The 26290-nt window shown below is 30.9% G+C and overlaps 2 protein-coding genes across 2 annotated transcripts in view; one reads left to right on the top strand and one right to left on the bottom strand.

Moving 5' to 3' along the window:
• Ac3 (Adenylate cyclase 3) overlaps nucleotides 1-26290 on the bottom strand; it is a 399292-nt gene that overhangs the window by 201518 nt on the left and 171484 nt on the right. The gene's annotated exons all lie outside the window — the stretch shown is intronic.
• LOC140440919 (uncharacterized) lies at nucleotides 25067-26076 on the top strand. The gene is made up of 3 exons (XM_072531278.1): nucleotides 25067-25214; nucleotides 25335-25385; nucleotides 25706-26076. The coding sequence occupies exons 1-3, from the start codon at nucleotides 25142-25144 to the stop codon at nucleotides 26074-26076; spliced, it is 495 nt and encodes a 164-aa protein (XP_072387379.1). The 5' UTR covers nucleotides 25067-25141.

The raw sequence follows: 26290 nt of genomic DNA, 5'->3' as shown, positions 1-26290 counted from the left end.
AGTTTGCACATATTATGAAGACACTTAAAATTGTATATTATATTTTTTTTACAACAACTCGAGAACGACTAAATAGATTTGGCTAATTTTTATTTTAAAATAATTTGTATGAAATAACATACATAGAAATTAAAAAAAATTTAATAACAGTAAATAAAATTAAATTAATTCAATACAATTTAACAAAATTACGTGGAAATAAAATAATTTTATATAATATTAAAAAAAATTCTAAAAAACTATAAAAAATTACAAAAAAATTTAAAGAAAATTTAAAGAAAATTATAAGAAATTGTATACAATTATAAAAAATTATAAAACATTATAAAAAATTATAAAAGATTTAAAAAATTATAAAAAAAATAATAAACAATTATTAGAAATCATAAAAATTACAAAAAATTGTAAAAAAAAATATAAAAAAAATAAAAAATAAAAATTTAATAAAATTAAATACAAATAAATAAAATTTAAAAAAAAATTTAATAAAATTAGATTCAATTAATTACAATAAACAAAAAGTTATTTTAGAAATTTTGTGGTAGTTTTTAGATAGCTAATTTCCAAATTGAGAGTTTTTAACATAAATGAACTAATATACCCTCCCATTATCCATGATTAGAATATAATGACAATCAAAATTAAATAATTAAGCATAAATACAAGATGATAATGGAAATCTATATGATGAATAAATTTTATAGGTTTTAAATCTTGAAACTCAAAACTAAAATCATTAAACAAAATAAAAAAAAATTAGTTTCTTTAAATTTTAAAGAACTTAAATAGGTATGCAGTTTGATTATAAAAAATATTAACAATTCAATAATAAGCCGACATAAATTTTCATAAACCCACATAGTAATAACGCGCTATAAGGAGTATTCACTTCTGTCGGCACTCCCCAAGTGCCTTGCCCTTTTTTATATCCATAATATTTTTTTAACAAATAAGTATCAAAAGCTATAAGGAAATATTTAAGGAAATTTAAGAATGAAAAAGTCCAGCGAACTATAGAAGAGAATAACAGTCTGAAAGTCCTGAGAAGACGACTAAACAATGAAAAATGCGAAATACACAAACTAAAGAATAAAGAAGGAGTCTTCACATCAAATAGAGAAGAACTCTCATACATAGTTGAGAACTTCTATCAAGAACTATACAGAAGCCAAAGAGAAGACCAAAAGAACTTGGAAGCCACCGCATCACGCAAAAATATCAACCATGAAAAATAACAAAGCGCCAGGAGAAGATGGAGTCGTAATAGAAGCTATAAAGATGGGCGGACGTGCCCTTCTCAACCAAATAAAAATGTTGTTTAACCTTTGTCTAACAGATTGTTGCATACCAAAAACATGGAACAATACAGTAACAATTTTACTACACAAGAAAGGAAACAAGGCGCAACTAGAAAACTATAGGCCAATCAGCTTATTGAACCACATCTATAAAATGTTTACTCGAATAATTACAACAAGACTAGAGAAAAAGTTAGATTTTTACCAGCCCCAAGAACAAGCTGGCTTCTGCTCAAAATTCGGAACAAACGATCACCTGCAAACAGTAAAAACCTTAATAAAAAAGTCGCTAGAATATAACGGACCACTGGTACTTATCTTCGTAGACTTTCACAAAGCCTTCGACACTGGGGAATTAGACAGCATTATAACTGCTCTGAACAATAGTAGAATAGATTACCGGCTCACAAAGCTAGTACAAACATTATACCAAAACGCCACAATTCGTGTAAAACTACATGATACCACCAGAGAAATTCATATCAAGCGACGTGTGAGACAGGGCGACACTCTCTCACCTAAAGTATTTATAACGGTCCTCGAATACGCCTTTAAAATGCTAGAGTGGGAAAATAGAGGAATAAAAATAGATGGAGAAATGCTCAATCATCTGCGTTTTGCCGACGACATAGTACTTATTACCGATGATCTGAGTGAAGCATAACAAATGGTACAATTAGAAAACGTATATTCAACAATAGGTCTAAAAATGAACATCAGTAAGACCAAATTTATGACAAATTTAGTTCCCAGCGAATACCTAATCATCCAAAATCAAGTGGTAGAATTGACAGAAAAGTACATGTATCTTGGTTATGAAATCAGAATAGGCAAGGACAACCAGATCTGCGAATTTCAACGACGTATAACACTTGCTTGGGCGGCGTATGGTTCACTAAGAGACATCTTTAAGAGTAACATCCCGATAGCTATGAAACGGAAGACATTTGACCAATGCCTCACACCCTTCCTATTATGACATACGGAGCAGAAACTCTCACGCTCACAAAAACAACAGCACTAAAAATGAGAGTGGCACAAAGGCGCATGGAAAGATTAATTCTCGGCGTGACAAAAAAGACAAAATAAGGAATCAAGACTTAAGGAAAAGAACAGGTATCAGTGATGTCATCGAACGTACAGCCAAGCTGAAATGGAATTGGGCAGGTCACATAGGGAGACTGAAAGATGGGCCAGAAAACTAATTGACTGGCGCCCACGAGAAGACAAACGCAGCAGACGACGACCACCAACACGCTGGATGGACGACATTAGACGAATATCCAAGAAATGGCAACAAGAAGCACAGAACCGTGAAGAGTGGCGAAAAATGGGAGAGACCTATGTCCAGCAGTGGACAAAAGAGATTGTATGATGATGATAATGAATATTTTTTTAAGAGTATCAAATTATTTAAAATGTATCTTTTTAATAGTAGATACCATCTAGATCAGCGGTTGTCAGCCTGCGGTACATGTATTACTGGTGGTACGTATCATTATTTGCAGTGGTACGCAAAACGCAAAATACACAAAAACACAGCCAAAATCAGCATTGCATAAAATAACACAAAAAAAATTAAAATAGTATCTTTTATGTTACAAGTTCACTAGGTGACTACAAATCTAAAACTGTCAAAATTCACTTTTTATTATTCTGTTACATTCTTTACACGTAGACACATTGTTTTCAACAAACAGGGGACTTTTGTGTCTATTCTAAGTATATTAAAAATGGCAGCTAAAATTTCTCTAACTGCAAATACGGGACTTTCACAGCAGAAGTTTCCTTTTAGCAGTTAACACATAGCCGGCAGTGTAGAACTGCGCTCGTTTCGGTGTAGGTTTTCTCTTCAATACCAGCATAAATACCAGAAGACAACAGCGGTGTCCGGTAGTTCGACTTGAATTGTTTATGAGAGAGGTTTTGTTGTATCATATCTCTAACTTTGTTTGCAAATGGTTCGTAGCGATGCTAGTAGTAATAGTAATTCAGATATACCTTGAATAAGAAAAAAGAGTGTTGCGAATTCTTATGAATATGCACGAAATAAATATCGTGATGCAAGAGTTCGCGGCGTTTCTTTTGTCAGTGCAGCAAGAAAGAAGATACTAGCTTGTGTTTCCGCCTTAGAATGTGGGTAAGTAGCAGTTTTAGCCATAGTATTCTTCAATTAACTGTGCTTTAATTTTGTAACTTAATGTAATAATTATTCGCATTGCATTTTGCTGACATTTTAATACAATTTACTAAGATTATTTAAGTTATGTTAATCTGTCAATTATTTTAAGTTGTTTTAATCTCTGCCCCATTTGTTTCAGATGCAAGTTGAAGTGTTTGTCTCACTGGAAAGCCGATGAGAAAACAACGCTTCTCTCCAATCCAATAAAGATAAACAGGATGTTTACTTGTAAGGCCTTATGGATTCTGCTGTACCTAAGCGGCGATCACCCGCTGATAAAAACAAAAAGCCTAAATCCAAGACAGTGAGCAATTTACTTCTCAATGGCAGTAGAGTTTTGCTATTTGTAAAAAAGGATTTTTGGCGAGCTTTGGAATCACACAGAAGAGATGTGAGCGGTTATCAAATCTGCTTCATAAAAAGCAAACTCTTCGTGATCGTCGCGGGAATAGTAGCAGTTATAATAAAATACCAACTGAAATACTTTCGGAAGTACATAAACAAATTGCTTCGTCCCCCACTAAAACAGCTCATTATACTTCTCACGAAATGCAATATCTTGATTCCACACTTAATGTGCAGAAAATGTACGACATGTTCAAAGCTTAACACGCTGATTATAAAATTAGTTACGAATATTTTTGAAACTACTTTCAAAAAAATTTTGATCTTAAATTCGGCCAATCTCAGCAGGACACATGTGTAACTTGTGAAGAGTTAGGACTAAAAATCAAAAATAATTATGAATGTTTTTTAATGGAAATTAAAATAGCTAGCCCAAATCCGACACACTGACAGGGTAAAAGGAAGGGGAAATAGTTAACAAGAAATAAAATAAGACTTACTCACAATCAATTTAATTATACCACCAACGACCCGTTTCGCATACTACAATTTGCTATGCATCTTCAGGTCTAACGGTACCTGGTAAATTAAATGCTGAAATTACAAAAAAAAACACATTAGGGTGTTGTCTTATAAACAAAGAGAACAATTACAGATATTATGCCAATATTACATGTCTGTGATTATTAATAAGAATAAAAATAAATAAAGCATACAAAGTAAAACCAATAAAATGGCATAAGATAATCTAATGAATTGAAATAAAATAGTAAATAACTAAAAATACTACTTACATTCCGGTACAAGAATTATTAATTAGTAATTTGTATAACATAGTTCAAACTATCCTGAATTGCTGGTGGTGGGCCATCATCGGTTCTATTGCAACTGTCTGACAATTAGATGGAAAGTTCTTGAGGGAAGAGATATTAATAAGTGAAATAGGATGTAGGTATTTTGTACTTTTTTGTTAAAAAAAAATGATGTTTTGTATTATTTAAAGTTATACATTTACTTAATAGATATATTTTTTTAGAAATATGTATTAATTTAATTCTGTCTAATTCTGTCTGTAAGACAGAATTAGAAACGATGAAATAAGAAATCGGATGGGGGTAGATGGATCACTGGCAACAGACATAGAAAGGAAACAACTTATATGGTATGGCCATGTTCAAAGAATGCCAGAAACAAGACTACCAAAAATCGCCATGAAATGGATACCACCAAATCGTAAGAAACGAGGAAGACCAAAACGAACATGGAAGGAGGGAATAACAAAGGCAATGAGCTCCCGAGACTTGACCGAAGAACAATGGAATGATAGAAATTTGTGGAAATTAGGCATCGGACAACGACGCAAGACGTTTTGAAACCGATAGATATATATATATATATATATATATATATATATATATATATATATATATATATATATATATATATATATATATATATCACATCTTAACATTAATGTTAAGAGTGACATCAAGAATCTAAGCGATATATACCACCTGTTACTTAAATCAGATACCAAGAACAATACTAGATCACAGAATACTAACTTGACTGATATATCCATTAACAACTAACATACCTTTATAATTAATTTTCATTAACAAAAAATATATAACATTCCCTTGCTTTTCTTAGATACGTCTCAATAAGATTCAATAATACTTGAACAATATAATATAATTAAATAAAGAAAATCAAAATAATATTTCCCTTTACTGGGATTTAAATTCATTCGTTTTTTACCAATGAACCTTAACGACATAAAGATTCATACCAGCTAATAATGAAGTTGTCAGCGCTTGCGTTCTGGCTTAACAGAACCTCACTTTTAACTATCTAAAAATCAAAAATTTAGTTATTGCCGACATTTCAAAGAATTACCTCCTTTTAAATGTAGTTGCATTGGGTTTTTCGATTAACCTTGGGTAAGCCTTTACGTGTCAAGTTCGAAGCTACCATACATTTCAATCCTTATAAAAAACTTTTTTTGCACATAGTAACAAAAAACACCACTATGTTACTAGCAAAGTTTTTTAATATTCTAACTCTACAATTCTAAGTTACGGTAAGATCAATAATGTTTTAATAGATAATATATGGTAGCTAATTATAATTTATTCTCTTTCGGCCCTGAAGAAGCCAAATTAATTCTTTTGGCGAAAACGTTCGGCGAAACAATTGATACACATTAGAGTATTTCTTGCAGATTTCCCCAATATTTAAGAGTTTACTATATATATATATATATATATATATATATATATATATATATATATATATATATATATATATATATATATATTAATTTAATAATTTTTTTTATTATAAGGATAGCTGTATGACAATAAATGAAGGTGGGTTTGCAATAACTCTCCTTCTTCTTCTCATGGTGCCGTCTCGTTTCGAAGGTTGGCCATCCAAATGACAATTGTAGTTTTGGAAACTGCTGCGCGAAAGATTTCCGCGGATGAGCGACCGAACCATTTCCTCAGGTCTTTCAGCCACGAGTTCTGGCGTCTTCCTACTGATCTTTTGCCCTGTACTTTTCCTTCCAGTATAACTTGAAGTAATTCGTATCTTTCGCCTCTTAACACATGACCCAAGTATTGAATTTTCCCCTCTTTGATTGTTCTTAGTAATTCTTTTTGTTTACACATGCTACGAAGTACCTCAACATTAGTAACTCTTTGTACCCATGAAATTCTCAGCATTCGTCTGTATATATACATCTTAAAGACATCTATTCTTTATTAGATTTCAGAGTCCATTGTCCAACTTTCACAGCCATACAGTAAGACAGAAAAAACGTAACATCTAATCATTCGGATTCTAAGCTGCAAACTAAGGTCTGATCTTGTTAAAAAATGTTTTCATGCTTATGAATGCTTTCCTTGCTTGTTCGATTCTTGATAGAATTTCCTTTTTTGGGATTACACTGACTATTGATATTTGCTCCCAAATATTTTATGGAATTTACTTGTTTTATTATTTGACCCTTGGCGTACACATGTACGTTTATTGGTGTCTTTGAACATACTAATGTACTATGTATCATCAGCATATCTGATGTTGTCTATGCTGATTCTGTTAATCTTCATTCCGCCTTGGACCTCGTATAATGCTTCTCTGAATATAGACTCCGAATATAAATCAAACAGTAGCGGTGATAAGATGCAACCCTGTCTCACTCCTCGTCGGATTTGTATATCTTCGGATGTTGTGTATTTGTATCAAAACCTTAAGTAATGACTTAAAATTTGGATCGCAAGGTGCTATTTCTGTGACAGCTTTGTTAGCTTCACAACTTTTCTTAATATGTAGATAGATGAATAGATGAATATTTTGTATAACTTTATTTTAATCTCATACCTGCTTTTCTGAATTTCTTTGAATGGAGAAATTTGTCCCATTGTAGATCTGCTAGTTTTAAAGCCAGATATTCTACCAATCAAGTTTTTGCGTTTTTTTATCCTGTTTTAAGAATTTTGCGAAATATGTTATCGGTATCATTGTGTTGTAGTTCATCATTAAGCTTCAGCAGCTTGAATAGTCTGATTAATGATACTTCTCCGCTGGTCGCGGTCATCTGTTACATGTACTGCCTCAATATACTGCTTGTTTAGAAGCTTTTTCGTGATGTCTGCCCATCGTTGGGGAGATCTGCCGCATAGGCCTTGACTCTGAGGCCGTCTTTGGACCACCAACCGCTATATTATATGGTCACTTCGACGGATATGACCAAAGTACTTCAAAAGGTAAACAGTACTAAAGAGAGGCTGATTGGGTTTATTTGTATCTAGAACCGAGATATTCGCACGGCGAATCCGCACCGATCATGGGATTGTTCAAGTAGTTGTCTCCATGTCCACATTTCAAAAGCGTCTATACGTCATCTATCTGAATCTTCGACTGTCCATGTCTCGCATGGAAAATATAGAAAAGAACAGAGCTGAAACAAGTCTCTTCTTGTTTGTCATAGTAATGTCATATCCCGTTTAGTTCCGATACGATATAGTAAATGTAAAATAGGGAGCGCATCTATAGTTTTCGAAAGCATAGTTTCTTTTTTACGAAATTTACGCAACTTATTTAGCTAGTAGCTTTTTAAGGGCTCTGCTTTCAATATTTTGCATTTATCCCATTTGCTTTCGAACTCTATAATTTTTTAAGTATTCAGTTATGACCATTATTTCGGGGCCGTCGTACGATATAATAATTTATATTTATTTAAATGTACTCGTGTACCTTAAACGCTCTCTAATGTGCCTTTATATCTTTAGAACTGCATCAGTCTAATAGTGTCAAAGGGTATCATAAATTAGCAAAATTCATTTATATCAATCTGAGTTACAAGACCATCTGAAATATTTATAGTATTACGTATAATGTCCTAATAATTGCTGATATACACATTCCGTCCATGTCTAGTATATGTTATATTCAACCACAAACGTATCTGAATATGAGATATAAGTGAAATTAAGCAAACATATTTGAACCTCGGAGTTACCACATATGTCGAGAGTTGATGTTTCAAGATTTGCCCACTTATATATAACTGTCCAAATAACTTATCTGCTGAGGAAATTGGATATTCAAGTATTGAATTTCCCGAATATAAAATAACTAGAAAAGAATTTAAAACGGTACGAAATGATATTTTGCAGTTACTGTCGTGCTATACCCAAATAATCAAAAACTGCAAATAAACTCTTTATACCGTGGAAACGTAAGAAACCTCAAAATATCTCCGATTTTTAAATTTTGTTTTACTTTTATTTTGGATAACCGTAAGTCCCGGCGCTCATTGAAGTAATCTATTGGTACTAGTATGAAAGTGGTAAGGTACTGGATTGATGCGAGGCGGGTAAATAATAGTCAACAAGTAGTGTGACAATGGCATGGCGGCTAGGTGGTGTGGAAGTAATGTAAAGCACACTAAAATGGCAAACAACGAATGGTGTCATCAGTAGTGAAAATGTCATACTCGGAGGAAAAAGAATAACTTTTCTTTCTTTAATTTGCCAACCTCAGAGTTAAAAACCCGAAGAAGAGAAAACATCATTATTGGGAGCACCCTCTCTGGCAGAAAAAATGGAAATAACCAGTAGATTTTTAAAAATGTCGAATTGTTGTCGTGATAATTTGTGTTTATGTGTTATATGTTACATGTACGTTAATGTTTTTTTACCATATTTTACTCCATATGCACTAATTTACGTTTTATGATAAGTTTTTATTAAAGATTATGTAAATAGTGTGATAAAATCATTGGTAGCGGGTAGATACTCTTGTGCGATCCCGGTATAAGATAGATCTACTTCAGGTATGCAACCCTACTTACGCGAGCCATTACCCCACCCCAAGATCCCTACCAAAAACAAATAAATCCTCTCACATATCCATTACCAAGGAGTAAACCTCAGACGAAAGAAAAATCATTGGGGAAGGCAACGGGAAACCACCCCAATTAACTTTCCCCAGTATAATAACAATGGACCAAGTCAATATAGAAACGGCCTTAGTCCCGGGCATCCCTTAAGTGAGGAGAGGGTGCTAAGAATCCCCCGGTTGCCACAAATATTTAGATTTAAGTATGATAAAAAGATTGGTACATGGAATGACTGTTTATTCCAGGCCGAAACAGTGAATAACGTAATTAAAGAAATGCGAAGACTCAACATTGACATACTTGGATGTAGTGAAGTTATATGGCCCAATTTAGGCCAGTGCGAAATAGCAAACCACACAATATACTACTGTTGAGATACTACAGCAAGAAACAGAAACGGAGTGGCTATAATAGTAAATAAAGAAGTTAACAAATGTGTATTTAGTTTTATAGGAATATCAGATAGAGTTGCAGTACTCAAAATTAATGCTAAACCAGTTAACGTGAACATTATTCAAGCATATGCTCCAACTTCGGAAAGCTCAGAGCAGGAAATAGAAATATTCTATGAACAATTGAAAGAATCCCTAAAACATACCAAAAAACTCATGATTAAACGGGAAGTACGTCAGGGCTGCATTTTATCACCGACGTTGTTCAATATTTACTCGGAAATGCTGTTCAGTAAAGCTATTGATGGCTTAAGGGAAGGTATAAAAATCAATGGTGAAATCATAAACAATTTAAGATATGCGGACGATACGGTTATGATTGCTGATAATGCGGAGGATCTGCAAACATTAATAGACCGTATAGTGGAAGACTGTGACAGATACGGCATGAAATTAAACTGTAAGAACACCAAAATTCTTGTAGTATGTAAAAACGACGTAATACAGAAGCAATTCACAGCTAATAATTACATACCTCGGATGCAGCCTAAATCAGGAATGGGAACACTCACAGGAAATAAGATGTCGTATAGAAAAGGCGAGAGCTGTCTTCAATCGCCTCAGTAAGATTTTATGTAATATGCACCTGAACATTAATATAAGAGCACGAGTCGTAAGATGCTATGTATTCTCTACCCTTTTATCGAAAGCCTTCGAAATGTGGTGCTACCGCTGCATACTCAGAATTTCCCATATCCATCATATTACAAACAACACCGTGATCCGACGTATGAATAAAGATTACTGGAAATTATGCATATCGCGAAAATCAGAAAGATGTCATACTTAGGACATGTGATGCGCAATGAAAAGTATCAAGTAATTCAACTAATTTTACCAGGCAAGATAGAAGGCAAAAGATCTCAAGGGCGCAGAAGGACATCGTGGTTGAAGAAGATCAGAAAGTGGGCAGGAATGGCTACCATGCATCTATTTAGAGCAGCTGTCAACAAAGTGCTATGGACCAACGCGATTGCCAAAATTCACAGAGGATAGACACCAAAAGAAGAAGAATGTTAAAACCAGTTTATGTATGTTAGTATTTGTTTGGAAAAATGCACGGAGTGTCTGCCGAAACGTCAACTAAAAAAAAACAGCTTTTATTAATAATTAATTTTAAAAATATTTTTAATGGAAACACATTTATTGTAAATTATAATGGAACTGGATTAAATTCGTTATAAAATGGCGCAAACCGCATGTTGATAGCTTTTTGTCGAACTCGAGATATGAACAAAAACGCATAAACATGAGTATATATAATATTGACTTACCTTTTAGTATAACTTAAAATTAAATATGTGAAAGATCATACAATTATCTCGATCATTAAAACTTATTGTCCAATTACATATTCAAATTGTTTTCCGTCGTTGTCCACACAAAGATGTAATCTTTCGCGCGTAGACATAACAGCTGCTATAATCGCAGCTGTTGATATACTATTTATAGCGTTTATATTGCGCTGTGTTATGTCGTCTCGCGTGGTTGGTCGAGTTTGGTACACTAAGTACTTCAATCTTCGCCACAGATAAAAGTCCAGACATGTTAAGTCTGGAGATCTAGCTGGCCATGAAAATGTACTTCCCCTTCCAATCCATTTATTTCGATAACTTGCATACAAATAATCTCGAACTTGTCTGGAAAAAAGCGCAGCACACCCGTTGTGTTGTAATAGCATATCTCTTCTTGTTTATAAAGAAATATCTTTGAATAAAACAGGCAACTGATTTTCCAGAAAATCCAAATATGTTTGGCCATTTAAAGTTCTATCAAAGAAATATGGACCTACGATCTTTTCATCAACTATACCACATCAAACATTAAGACTCCATCTAGCTTAAACCTGCACCTCATGTATCCAGTGTGAATTTTCTTCATACCAATAATGCATATTATGCAGATTAACACCACCCGCACTATTAAACGTAGCCTCGTCTGTCCACAAAATCTTTGACATGATATGCGGTTGTTCTTCTAGCAGACCTAACATCCAATTGCAGTAATCCAGCCTTGCATCAAAATCGATCTCTTGTAAAGCTTGGTGGAGAACTACATAATAAGAATGCAGTCTTAAAAACAGAACAACAAATACTGGTGAAAAAGACACCACTATATTTACTATAGTTTATTTTTATGAACGAGAGAGTAATTAGCATAATTTTAACTGGTACCTCCGACCACTCCATGGGCGTGCTCAAGATTAATTGAAAAATTACTTTGAATAATTGTAAAAAATAAATGAATTATTTCAGTGTTATTAAGTGTTATGTGTATGTAAACAAAAGTGACCTCTTTTATCACACACTATATTAGAACTGACTGGCCTACATTAAAAAGGGTTTTAAAAAATTCACATTTTTTTTAATTTTTAAAAATTACAAAAGAGAAAAAGGGTTTTTAAAACCGTCTAAGGTATGTTAAATAGATGAATAAAAATATTAATATAAAACTTACAGCTACTTGTTACAAATCCAAATCAGATTCAGAAGATGAACTTTCAGAACCAAGATTTATAATAACTGGCTCGATCATTTTATCAGTAATATTGTCCAGCTTCCACATTTTTTCCTCTTCTTTAATAGTGTGATTTACTGCCTTTTCCCAGTTTTCAGGTTTTACATTATTTACGGCCTCCAAAAACAACTGTTTAACATCATGAATTTTAAAAGTGGTATTTTTTCTTGAAACTTCACTCTTTATCTGTGCCCATACCAGTTCAATCGGGTTTAATTCACAATGATATGGTGGGGATCTAAGTACTGTCATTCCACGATTTTTGGCAATTTCATCAATTTCGTATTTTTTAAATTTTTCTTTATGAAGGGCACACAACGAATAAAGTTCCTTTCTTATAGATCCGGGATGGTACGTAATATTTTTTGAACTCAGCCAATTCTGCAAGTCTTTTTTTAACCACTTGGTTGTGGGCAGTCCTTCTATAAGTCTGGAGTGATAACTTGCATTATCCATTACTATTACACAGTTCTTAGGAAGAAGATCTATCATTTGTTCGAACCATTCTTGAAAGACATCAACGTTCATGTCTTCATGGTAGTCACCGGTACGAGTTGATTCAAAAGTTAATAAACCACCTTCAACAAAACCGTCTGAACTGCCAATGTGTACTATTATCAGCCTGCATCCCTTTACTGATGGTGGGTTTAAACCAGTAGATAAGTTATTTACAAAAGCGTGCCTTTGACTTGTAACAGTTTCATCCTGCCAAAATTTATTTGGTGTATGACCCTCGTTGATCCATGTTTCATCAAGATAAAATATTTTTCTTTTTTGGTTTCTCATTTCCTTTATGGTTCTTAGAAAATGTCTTCTCCATATTACAATATCGCTTCTTTTTAATAAAATAGACTTTCTGGGATTCTTTTTCCAGCGGAAGCCTATTTCTTTTAAAAGTTTCCATAACGTACTTCGACTCATTTCTGGGTAATCCTTATCATCTCGAACTGAGACAAGAACTTTATCCAATGTTGGAAATTCTTGTCTAAAGAAGAATTCATGCACTTTCCGTCGAAGTCCTTCTTTAAAATGATATTCTATTTGAAATTTTGGTTTCCCTGGAGCATTACGTAGCATTTGAAAACTACCACATTTCTCTTCTTTAATAACTCTGTAAATCGTAGATTTCCCAACACCAAGTGTACTGCTAACTAACTCAACGGTCTCATCAACACTTTCACATAAACGTTTGTCTGTAAATGATTTAAAACAATTAAATATTAATGTTTTTTCATTAACTGTTAAAGGACCAATTTTTCGGCGTTTACACGGCACTTACAAATTTTCCATAACACTAGTATACACAATAAACTGCACCTTGCAACTGAAGTACCTACTTTTAGTGAACTGTTAAGAATTTTGAATACGCCACTTGGACCTTCCTACAAAATGGAAAAACCCACTATCACATTTTCTGTGGAATAAGTTTAGAAGGTAATTATCTAGTAAATTACTGTCGTAGATTCCTGGAATTAAAGAATTAAATGTTTGATTGTTGAAACCCTTACTTCGTGGAATGCACTCATTTCAGATAAAATAAAACGTTTTATTTTATCTAAAGAATTAAACTTTATTTTGCAAATAGTTAGGTACTTATTAAACTTTTATTGGTTATATATAACCAATAAAATAAACATCTTACATTTCTTGCAAATTCATTAGTACCTGTTAACCTCCATCACTCCGACACTGGCAACCTTATTTAGGGATTAGGAATCCTCACAACTATTGTATTCTATTCTGCTCCAACCTTTATACCTGGTGGTCACAGTCAATTTAAAATTGTTTTCCTATATACTTCTGTAAACTTGTTGACAAATATCTGTTTTTCATTGAGTCACCCGTATCAACAGTTTAGGGATTTGCATACATAATTTATTGTTTTATTACTCTCTCATACATAAAAATACACTATAAAACTTAAAGAATTTTGAAAAATCCACACCAGACAAATCGTGCATAAGTATTTTTAGGAAACGGATAAAAGAATAAAAGCGCCGTTTTGCCGTTTTTATCGGAATATTAAAATAATAATTGAATCTAAAGTTTAAAGGGAATTCAAAGTTTCTATCCTAAACGTTCACTTTATAATATGAAAAACCAACCTGTGATGTTTTAAAATCCTTAGAACAGAAGTTTTGGGTGTGTTTGTAATGCTGTTGAATTAAAGCAAGAACATTGATTGAATTATCTTCAGTTATACCTCTACTACGTCCTTTAAAACAAGGACGATGAAAACTACAAGTTTCTCTTAATCTTCTTGCCTTTCTCTCAAATACTTCTTTGCCATAATGTCTCCTGTCAGGATATCTTACAGAATATATACGTGATTCAAAAGCGGTATTTTAGAGACATTCGAAATAACCTCCAATCATATCATACAATTCTGCATTTGATATACTCATCACGAATTATTAGTACTGATAATTAATTATTAATATTACCAATATTAATATCTATAGAAAAAAGTGCAATCTTTAATTCGAATTGTAATATAACACTTCTTAACAATGTTTTGACTGCTCTTAATAAATAAACAATATGAACTCCCCAAATTCATTGTCGTAGCCTACTTAGTTTCGAAAAAACTATTTTTAATCATATGAAATAACAATGGTCAATATAGATATCAACATTAAGACTCTTCTGCTATAAAAAAATTTGAAAGTACCTACTGACTTATTTTTTAATTTAATTTATAATACAGGGTGAGTCAATACTATACTTACTTATGTTTATGCGTTTTTATTCACATCTCGAGTTCGACAAAAGCTATTAACATGTGGTTTGCGCCATTTTGTTACGAATTTAATCCAGTTTCATTATAATTTACAATAAAGAGATCTTTAAATTAAACATTTTAAAGAAAAACAAATTTTAATTTTTTCTATTCGAAAGTACCCTCTATCTATGACAATTAAAACTAAATGCAATTATTTTATAGTATGTGAAAATTAATGTATCCACACTCTTACTAATGACACTAATTTCGTTAAAATCGGTTGATCCAAACCAAAGTAATAGGTATTTATCCACAAATACTTTCCCACTCTTCCCCACCTTTTATTTAAAAAAATAAAAAAAAGTACTTGAACATCTTTGTGCAGAATTTAGGCCTCTTTCTAGTTTACTTATTTAGCGCTTGGTATATTTGGGCATAGTTTCCCAAAAACTGTTTTTCTAAGTTTTCTTTACAGGTTACGCCCCCTAGTGTTAACCCAGAAACTTGAAAGTTATTTCCAGCGATTTCTCTTGGCCACTTTTACTAAGGAATTTTTTCTCCTAAAGTTATAACATGAATAGTTTCTGATATCTAGCCGAGAGATCGGCTTATTGGACCACCCGGTACAATAAATTAAAATATTATTCTGTTGTCGTTCTTGCCTTAAATAGGAGGGAGAGAGAAAAAATTAAGTGAACTGATTGTAAATTCCATTGATAGGATACCCCGTCGCATGGTGACCGGCAAAATCACTAGTTTTTGATAACCTTATAGAAAAACAAAAACGAAAACTACTAATTACGAAAGAAAAATTAAAATATATTAAAAATATTGATTTTTGTGATTTTTGTCATAAAATCAATATTTAAACAGTAACGCCGTTATTATATACTGACACTTGACATAAATCCATATTTTCATAACTTAAATTTTTTCATTTTTTCGTTCTGAAACGAATTACTTTACATTTTGTTTTTTGTTTGTTGGACTAATGGGAGTATTGTCTCCTTAAAATAGGAACTGTGACGACCCAACACAGAGGGAGAATGTGTATGAAGATATAAAAAATATTCTGTTTAAAAACAGAAGTAAAGAAATTAATGAAATATTAAAGACGTTATATTTTTTAAGATTTTAAAGCTTTGTATTTTGGAAAAAAAGCCAGCACAAACTGACCTATTTGAAACTACAAAAATAAGTAACTTGCGAATAAAAATAAATAAGTAACACATAGTTTCACTTGGTAGAAATTTTTAATAAATTTTAAAATGATCCACACGGCTAAATGAATGTAAATTAAATAAAAAATAAGTATATTAAATTTTTACCCAAGGTTATGATACTTCATAAATTTGAACATAAAGATTAATGTTCGTTTTATATTTTCTTATATATCTTAACCTCCACTTAATAATGTCTTAACGCTTGAAATGACACCATCTACGTTAGGTAAACCCTGTTAGGGACCTAATTTATACTCTGTCAGACTATAAATTATGGTTTGTAGACTGAACACCAAACACAAAGAGAAATATCCTCAAGGTGAAGGAAAATAGGTTTACTAGCTTTTATATAGGACATGTAATATACATGAAAAGAGTAAATTATCCAAAAAGCTTTAGATAAATATAGATATATGTAAACTATTTAAAAACAGGTGCCAGTACAAAAAATCAACAAGTTATTCATAATGGAGAAGGCGATCGATTGAAGAAACGAATCAAATCTTTATTTCTCTTATATAGCCTATCTTATATACAGTGTCCGTAAAGTATGGAATAAATTCCATATAAACACGTCATGGAATAAAAAAAATCTAAAACACGTCGATTTTTAAATTTAATGTTCTACATTTTACAATAAAATTTCATTATACAAGGTGATACACATTACAGTGATGACGTCATCGGCTCTTTTTTTAAATATAACACCCTGTATTTAAGGACATTTTTAGATCGATAAAAATGAGCTAATTTCAAAAAAGTATAATACTCGGGTCTAATGGATATAATTTGAAACACATGCACTTAGAAAATAAATTATTTATTATTAATTGCAAAAAAGTAGCCTACTTCTAGATTTTGGTAAACTGTAATTATTTTTAGTAACGTTCAATAACAATTAAGTATTACAATAATTGTATTAATTCGTAAATGTTCTGTATTATTGCTTAGAATTAATTTTAAGTACAAATGAATTTGAGTGTAAAGCAAAGAATTGAAATACTCATGATGATTGGGTATGGAGACAAATCGCGAACTCAGATGGAAGTGTGTAATTTATTTAATGATAAATATCCAGAAATACCCATCACGCAGTCAACAGTAGGTAAGATTAAAAAGAAATTTCGAGAAACTGGTACGGTTGAAAATGCACGCAAATCAGGTCGTCCCTCTGTAAATTATGTTACAACATTAGATGTTCTACTTGCTTTTGAAGAAGATGCGCACACTTCTGTTCGTAAGGTTAGTAGTGATCTCAATGTCTGCAAAACAATGGTAGACAAAGTACGTAAAAGTAAGTAAAGTACCGAAACCCTCTCTTGGTTCAAAATATTATTTTTCTGATGAGGCTACATTCAAATTAAATAGTGAGGTCAACCGTCAGAATTGTAGATACTGGGCAAAAGAAAACTCCAACTGGATGCAGGAACATCATACACAATACTCGCAAAAGGTAAACGAATGGGATGGCATTGTAAGAAATAAAATCATTGGAGCCTACTATTTCGAAGGTAATTTAAACGGGCCAGCATACCTTCAGTTTTTAAGTGGGTTCGTACCTACTTTAGTTAATTTATTCCCCAGTACAATTAATCTTGGAGGTTTTGATAAAAGTTTATGGTTTCACCAGGATGGTGCGCTTCCGCATTATGCTTTAGATGTTCGAAGGTACCTAAATGAAATTTTTCCGAACAGATGGATTGGAAGACGTGGACATATTGAATGACCAGCGAAGTCGCCAGGCCTCAATCCGTTGGATTATTTTATGTGCGGTAATTTAAAGAATGTTGTTAATAAAACGAATCCTGCATATTGGAGACTTAAAGACAAAAATTCGTAAAGAACTAGACAATATTTCTCAATAAAGCATAAACAAGGTTCTACAAGAATTTGTACAACGTCTGGGTTACTATCAAATACAACAAGAGCTAAAATTAGCACATTTAAGATTAAGTCATGTATTAATTACTGGATTACTTTGAAGTTACTTTTTATTACTAATTACTTTTTATTATAATTTATTTATAATTTATTAATATTATAGATCAATGAAAATTAATTTTCTAAGAGCATATCTTTCAAATTATATCCGTTAGACTCCCAGTATTATACTTTTTTGGAATCAGCTCATTTTTATCGATCTAAAAATGTCATAAAATATAAGGTGTTACATTTAAAAAAAGAGCCGATGACGTCATCACTGTAATGTGTGTAATGAAATTTTATTGTAAAATGTAGAACAATAAATTTAAAAATTGACGTGTTTTAGATTTTTTTAAAAAGGCTCTCATTTAGGAAATATCGAATTTATTCCATACTTTACGGACACACTGTATATTCTCTTTATAGTTACATCTCTTGTGGATAATTTGTAAGATAAATTGAGGTAGAGGGTTATGTCGTTGTTAATAGTTGCATAGATCCAACTGGCAACGATGCACTGGAAAATTAAAGTAAAAATTGCAACCGATGAAGTGGTTTAAAAATAATATTAAAATTTAATTTCACAATAAAATTTAAACAGTTTAGTATATCTAATTAATATAGGTATTATAAATCTTTGGTTTACTCTAAATCTTAACGTTTACTAATTTGTTAGTTAATTTAATAAATATTTAAGTATAATGCCCTATTAGGCTTATTGCCCTAATAAGTGTTAAGTTTTTTACACAAATATATAACATAAATTACACAAAAATAGTCAGAATTTAATATTCCTATGGTAAAAACAGTACCCTTAGATTTTCTACAGCCATTTATGCTGTTTGCCTACAAGATCGAGGTCCAGCATGTCACTTTTAAAATGACATAACTAAAAACAAAAACTTTCATTATACTCGGTTCGCTATCTCCAGGCCGAACTGTCTAGTGAATTTAGTAATTATTTTTTTGTGAAGTTAGTTACTTTTTGACAGACTCGAAGTGGCTGGAAATTACTATACAACCAAGCACACGTATTTATAGCCAATAATAATAGCAAACAAATTAAATAGTATATAAAATAGAACTTTACAAATTACCGACAATCAATATTTATTTATTTGCACCATATGTAATAAATAGTTATGTTAAATTATAACAACTAAAATATATCTTTTAAATATATACTACCCAAAATGTTATGGGGTTAGTATGCACTTCCACTATTTAGAATAATTCTTCTTTTTTTTTTTAAGAAAGAAGTTCGCAATAGTAGGATACTTGAGCTATTAATACTGAGAAGTAGGAATTGTTGTGTTGTAGGTTTCCGACAATGAATCTGTCAAAATATGCCCGAGCTAAGCGAATGGAGTTTATACATTTTTTTAGAATTTCCGTAATAATCTTTAAGAAAAATCTATATCAATAATGATATAGAATTATTTTAGAATATCCATTATAAATTGTCCAAAATAGTTGAAGGGAATATGGTTATTTCCAGAATCTCTGTGAGGAGAATTCCCTTCTATAATTGAAATGAAAATATATACATGAGCTGGCCACGTACCTAAGAGGTGGAGGCCATAAAACGAAAGAAGAAGAAGAACATAATAATCTTTTTTGAAAACGATTTCTGAAGTGAAAATCGAAACGTCAAATATTTGTTATTTAAAAATGAGACTTTCATTACAACCAATAACTGTGGCTTAATGCCATATAAACATAATATTTCAATGATTATGTAATAGTAAACTAAGATATACCTAGCAATTCGTTTACAACAATATTTAATTACCTTATCAATCTTTAAACTTTGTGACAATATTTACCTAGTAGGCTGCACTTTAGGTATTAAAAGCTTAACACTTATTTAAAATTTTATTTTTAGACACGGAAATTGTTGTAGTCTGTTAACATTCTAGTAATTACAATACTTCCCTGTTGATAAAGTCTCCGCGGTGTATAAAAGAGGTAACATATGATAACTTTTATCAATTTTATAAAGACATTAAAGCAATACTTAACAAAAAATTACAATGTCAATCAAGGCTTTGTTTTTAGTAGTTATTTTGGCTGTTGGTATTGATATGTCGAAAAGCAATAAAGGTAAATTAAATTAAATGTGCTAAACCAACGAAAATAAAATATGTTTGGATAGATTTATTGTTAAAGTTCTTGGAACAGAGAGCATTTGCTCAAAAACATAATTTTGATGTTTGTTTTAGATTTTCATTTGTCGGGTCTAATTGACATAGTTGATGATCTTCTACCAATACTCAGTAAGTAAATTTTAAGATATACTTTTCATAATCTGTAATGTAAAATATATTTAGCAAATATTTTCAAAGATGACTTCTTGAATAGTTAGTGTTTTATGTAAAACATGCGAAGAGATTTTAGGTGTTCTGTACATTAACTGTGTTGTGTTCAATATATTAATGTAACATATAAATTAATAATTCCTTTTTAGTTATAGCAATTACGATTTTAAAACTTACATGGCTGATTTTTAAAATATACATTTCATTTTCTTTATTTATTCCAGTTTTATATTACGATAAGATTATAATAATAAATTTGATTTGTAGATAAATGCAATTGTGAAAAGCAATTAGACGGAATATATAGTCAAGTGCATCAAATTTACAATGACATATCCGAATTAAGCTGTGAAGTTGATGATATAAAAAAAGACATGGACAATCTAGAACAAAAAACTTGCGGACAACATTCCATTCTTGCCTCACTTAAGGTTGAAATTGGTGAAATCAGGAAAAATCAAACAGAAACACTCAATTTGCTTAATGTACAAACTACTGTCTTACAAAATATTATCGTTAACTTAAAAGATATCGAAGATACAGAAAGGAAAATAGACAACCAGGTTAATAAACAAACTGGCAGTATACACAACTTGTACCAAATTGCAGTTAATACTAAAATTTGTTTAAAAAAGTAACTTTAACTAATATTGTTCTATTTATTTAAATTATTTGAGCTGATATTCAGTTTACGCATATAAATGTAAATCATATTAAAAATAAATTCTTTTTATTGAAATTTAATACAGTGTTTTGATAAAGATGTTAAGGGTTTAAGTATATGAATAATGATATGAAAGAGAAAATACTAAAACACGTGGCAGCGGATGAATCAAGTAGAGCAATCGAGCTGGTATTCTCTTAAAAAGTCGATAGGAGAAATCATAATAAGGAAACGCTTAAACCAAATTACAATTACAAAAATATTCAATTGGAATATTTAATAATATTCAATTGAAGACTCAGTTTTTGTGCTTAAGTATTAATGAAATATTTAGATAGGGCTCACCAAATTCAAGCTTTATTGATTAGTTATATAGATAATTACTGAATTTAAGTGGAAGTGACAAATTTATTTATTAAGAATTAACCTCAACTGTCTAATACTTCACAAGGTGTATAAAATCAAAGCACAGTTAAGAGAACTTGAAAACATGAAACTGCACTCATAAGAGGATATGATAAGCGATATTTTGTTAAGTACACAAGATAAAAATTCATCCATAAAAAAACCATAATCCATATTAAGACGCCTATGGAGTATGTGGCTGTAATAGCCTTCTGAGAGTTATGAGAAGTTGAGAAGTGAGTTGATGTGTTGATCTTTATCCAAAAAATGTTCTTTATCTGATACACAGACTGAAAAATACAAACATCTATTAGTGAGTTAGGTTTAAGCTTACGTGGTTTAACCTTTAATAAAGACACACGTTTTTATCCAAGTTGTTATATGGATAAATCAAAGTTTTAATGTGTTTTAGTGTTAATTAACGACAAAATTCACCGGTATAATACCTTTTTTGTTAGCGCCATATTTCTAAGTTGCAAAATGTTCACGTATTAATAAAAAGTTCCTCGCTTTTTCGGACTTTTTTGGCTAATGTAATCATATGAACCCTTTTGAACCTACCATCCTTTATAAAGGCCGGAAGGTTTTTTTTACATTACCAACTTCAACATTTCAAATGTAAATGTCGCGTTAATTTTACAATCCTAAATTATCATATTACCCATCGAATGAATACTATTAGTTTTTGTGTATGAGTAATTTGAGCTACTTTAAATGGATAACGGTAGGTAAGTAATTACTGTTTTGTTTATAATTAGTGATCGTAATAAAATTAAAAGTTTAGAGACTAAGGAATTATTTAACGTAATACAAAAGAATTTTTTGTCGGTTATTATATCATAACACGTGCTCAAACTATCATGTTTTTTAAAAGGCCAGTAGGACAATCAGCGTCTGTAATATTCTTTATTAATATATACAAGGTGGCCAAAACTCTCCTGACAACCGAAAACCGCAGATTTCTTAGATAATTCTAAGATGATTTAATCCAATTCACCTAGTCCGAAAATGCTTCCTAAGGGAGCTAGAGGTCTTTGAAGATGGCGCCTTGTAATTAGTTTTTTTAATAACTCCAGAAAGCTTCTATTTAAAACTGGTACGATTATTTATTTCCCAGAGTTAAATCAATTCCATTGCGAATTTCTAGTACCGTTTATAGGTGTCCGTTTTGGGTAGGTAAACGGGTATTTTAACGCATAACTTTTTTATCTATAACTTTTAAACATTTGTGATACTAGATTATTAAATTTTCAGATATTATAGGCCTAAAAAGTAATCTTACTTTAATTTGATAGGATACACTGTTTTCAAGACAAATCGATTTGAAAATTTTTCGTTTTTTCGTCATGAAACTTAAATTAATATTTTTTGCACTAGTAGGCTTTGAGCTGTCAACAAAACTATAACCTACGTTTTTCATTGTCAAATTTTTGTCAGTTTGTGAAGTTTCTCTTTTAGTTTTTACTTTATCGCATTCAAACCCAACAATTTCAACTAAAAAAAAGTGGTTTTTACTAATAAGGAATACGCTTATATACATTTAGGTTATTGCAAAATGAGGTAAAACGCTCAAGCAGTAAAGAAGATACGCTAAAAAATTGCCTGGTTAAGAGTAAAAAGTTCAGTGTTCCCAAAAAATAATAAAACACAGCGATATAATGATGTAACAGCACATCAAGATGTCACTTTAATGGAAGTTTAGGAAAATCTAGAAATTAGCGTTCTAATCATGTATCCCACAATTTCAAAATCTTCCGCAAGAAATATCTTACACAACGAAAATGTATATCCTTTTATTTTATAAAGGTACAAGCACTGCTACAAGATTTTCCTGCTTAAAAAATTTTCAAAACGATTTTTCTAGAAAACGGACTTAAAGTAAGAGTACCTTTTAGGACTAGAATATCTGAAAATTTAATAATCTATTATCACAAATACCTACAAGTTACAGATAAAAAAGCTATGCGATAAAATACCTGTTTACCTACCCAAAACGGACGCCTATGAACGGTACTAGAAATTCTCAATTAATGGAATCGATTTAACTTTGGAGGATAAATAGTTTTACCAGTTCTCATTTGTCTAAATAGACGCTTTCTAAAGTTAAAAAAAAACTACTCTAGCCCCTGTAGGAAGAATTCTTTTACTAGGTGAATTGGGTTAAATCATCTTAAAATTATCTGAGGAATCTGCGGTTTTCGTTTGTGAGGAGAGTTTCTGGAGACCCTGTATATTGTTTTCTTTCCTCAGTCGTTCGTACTGAAAAAAGCCCCTTATCCTAGCGAAGCTACTTTGACGAAATAAAAAAAAAAGATTATATTGACGTTTCGGATAGAATTTTGCCTCCTGAAAATGCTAACAATGACGTTACCGATGGTGATTCGAGTGCAGAAGATATTGTTTGTATTGATAATTTATTTGGATGTCATCTAAGGGCAGAGTCTCAAGATAGTGTACCAAATCAATCTGATTCAGATAATGATAAGTCATTAGCGGTCTGAATTTATTAGATTAAATTTATTTTATCTAAATCTAAACCTTACAATAAAGAAGAAAGAACAAAGTATTGTATCATGATCACGAACAGAAAAAACAAAATATCTGAAGAGAGAATTCTGTCCATCCATCGATATATTCAAGCAATACCCAAATTTTCCAGCCATTACAGCAGGCAAGATAACCCTAACCGCACTTACATCAATCACGATTTGTCCATATCATCTTTATATACAGATTATTATATACCTTGGTACAATGCCAAACATTGTCAATGCAACAATGCCATTGTCCCAGTGAAACAAAATTATTACAGAAGAGTTTTTTACTCGCAATATAATATAGGATTTAAACTGCCAAAAACGGATATATGCGATTTATACAATGTCTCGCTCGAATCAAATAAAGAAAATGCTGAAGAAAATGCTGAAGAACATTGTCTTAGATAAGAAAATCTTATAACAATATTTTGTAAAAAAGGAGTAAGCCACGTTGCTCAAGAAAAATATATTTTCTCTTTTAGTTAAAAGTTCCGTTTATTTTTTTTTAGTTTGTAAATTGCTTATATTCAGAATAAAGCTTTATTTAAAAAAAATATTGTTGTGTTATAATAAAAACTCTGATTTAAGGATTTTATTGAAAGTTTCAAACTAGGTTTTCTTCATTTTCTACTTTTGTGGCTTGTTACCTTTTTCCCCCAAGTCCTTTAATTACCACTATATTACTTGGCATTGAATTCATATTGTTATCTTAATAACAATAATAGGTCGCTAAATAGTTCTGAAAAGAACTGTTTTTATATAAATGCATAAAAAAAATCTAAAAATTATAGGAATAACGCAGAAAATACAAAAAATCGTCGATATAAATTTTGAATTTACAAACAAGCATTACGGCACGGTAAATTTGAATTACTCCTGGTTAAAAAACAAACCATAGCAATATACATAATAAACAATATTTAATTACCTTATCAATCTTTAAACTTTATGACAATATTTACCTAGTAGGCTGCACTTTGGGTATTAAAAGCTTAATTTTATTTTTAGACACGGAAATTGTTGTAGTACTGTTAAGATATGTTGATTAAGTCTGCGCGGTATATAAAAGAGGTAAAATATGATAACTTTTATCAATTTTATAAAGACATTAAAGCATTACAATTAATATTTAACAAAAAATTACAATGGCAATCAAGGCTTTGTTTTCAGTAGTTATTTTGGCTGTTAATATTATTAATATTTCGAAAGCCAATAAAGGTAAATTAAATTAAATGTGCTAGACCAACAGGAATAAAATATTTTTGGATTGATTTATTGTTAAAGTTCTTAGAACATAGAAGCATTTGCTCAAAAACATAATTTTAATGTTTGTTTTAGAGTCTCATTTGTCGGGTCTAATTGACATAGTTGATGATCTACCAATACTCAGTAAGTAAATTTTAAGATATATTTTTCATAATCTGTAATATGAAATACATTTAGTCAATGTTTTCAAAGATGAGTTCTTGATTAACTATCGAATAGTTAGTCTTTTATGTAAAACATGGGAAGAGATTATAGTTGTTCTGTACATTAACTGTATTGTGTTCAATATATTAATGTAACATATAAATGAATAATTCCTTTTTAGTTATAGCAATTACGATTTTAAAACTTACATGGCTAATTTTTAAAATATACATTTAATTTTCTTTATTTATTCCAGTTTCGTATTACGATAAGTTTATAATACTAAATTTTATTTGTAGATCAATGCAATTGTGAAAAGCAATTAGACGGAATATACAGTCAAGTGCATCAAATTTACAATGACATATCCGAATTAAGCTGTGAAATTGATGATATAAAAAAAGACATGGACAATCTAGAACATAAAACTTGCGGACAACATTCCATTCTTGCCTTACTTAAAGTTGAAATTGGTGAAATCAGGAAAAATCAAACAGAAACACTCAATTTGCTTAATGTACAAACAACTGTCTTACAAAATATTATCGTTAACTTAAAAGAAATCGAAGATGCAGAAAGTAAAATAGACAACCATGTTGATAAACAAACTGGAAGTATACACAACTTGTACCAAATTCTATTTAATGCTAAAATTTGTTTAAAAAAGTAACTTTAGTATTGTTTTATTTATTTAAATTATTTTAGCTGATATTCAGTTAAAACATATAAATGTAAATCATATTAAAAATATATTCTTTTTATTGAAATTAAATACAGTGTTTTGATAAAGATTTTAAAGGTTTAAGTATATGAATAATTATATGAATGAGAAAATACTAAAACACGTAGCCGAATACCAGATAAATTAAGTAGAGCAATCTTGC

This window comes from Diabrotica undecimpunctata, chromosome 5 (genome assembly GCF_040954645.1).
Source record: "Diabrotica undecimpunctata isolate CICGRU chromosome 5, icDiaUnde3, whole genome shotgun sequence".
Lineage (NCBI taxonomy): Eukaryota > Metazoa > Arthropoda > Insecta > Coleoptera > Chrysomelidae > Diabrotica > Diabrotica undecimpunctata.
This window is presented reverse-complemented; position numbering and strand designations above follow the sequence as displayed.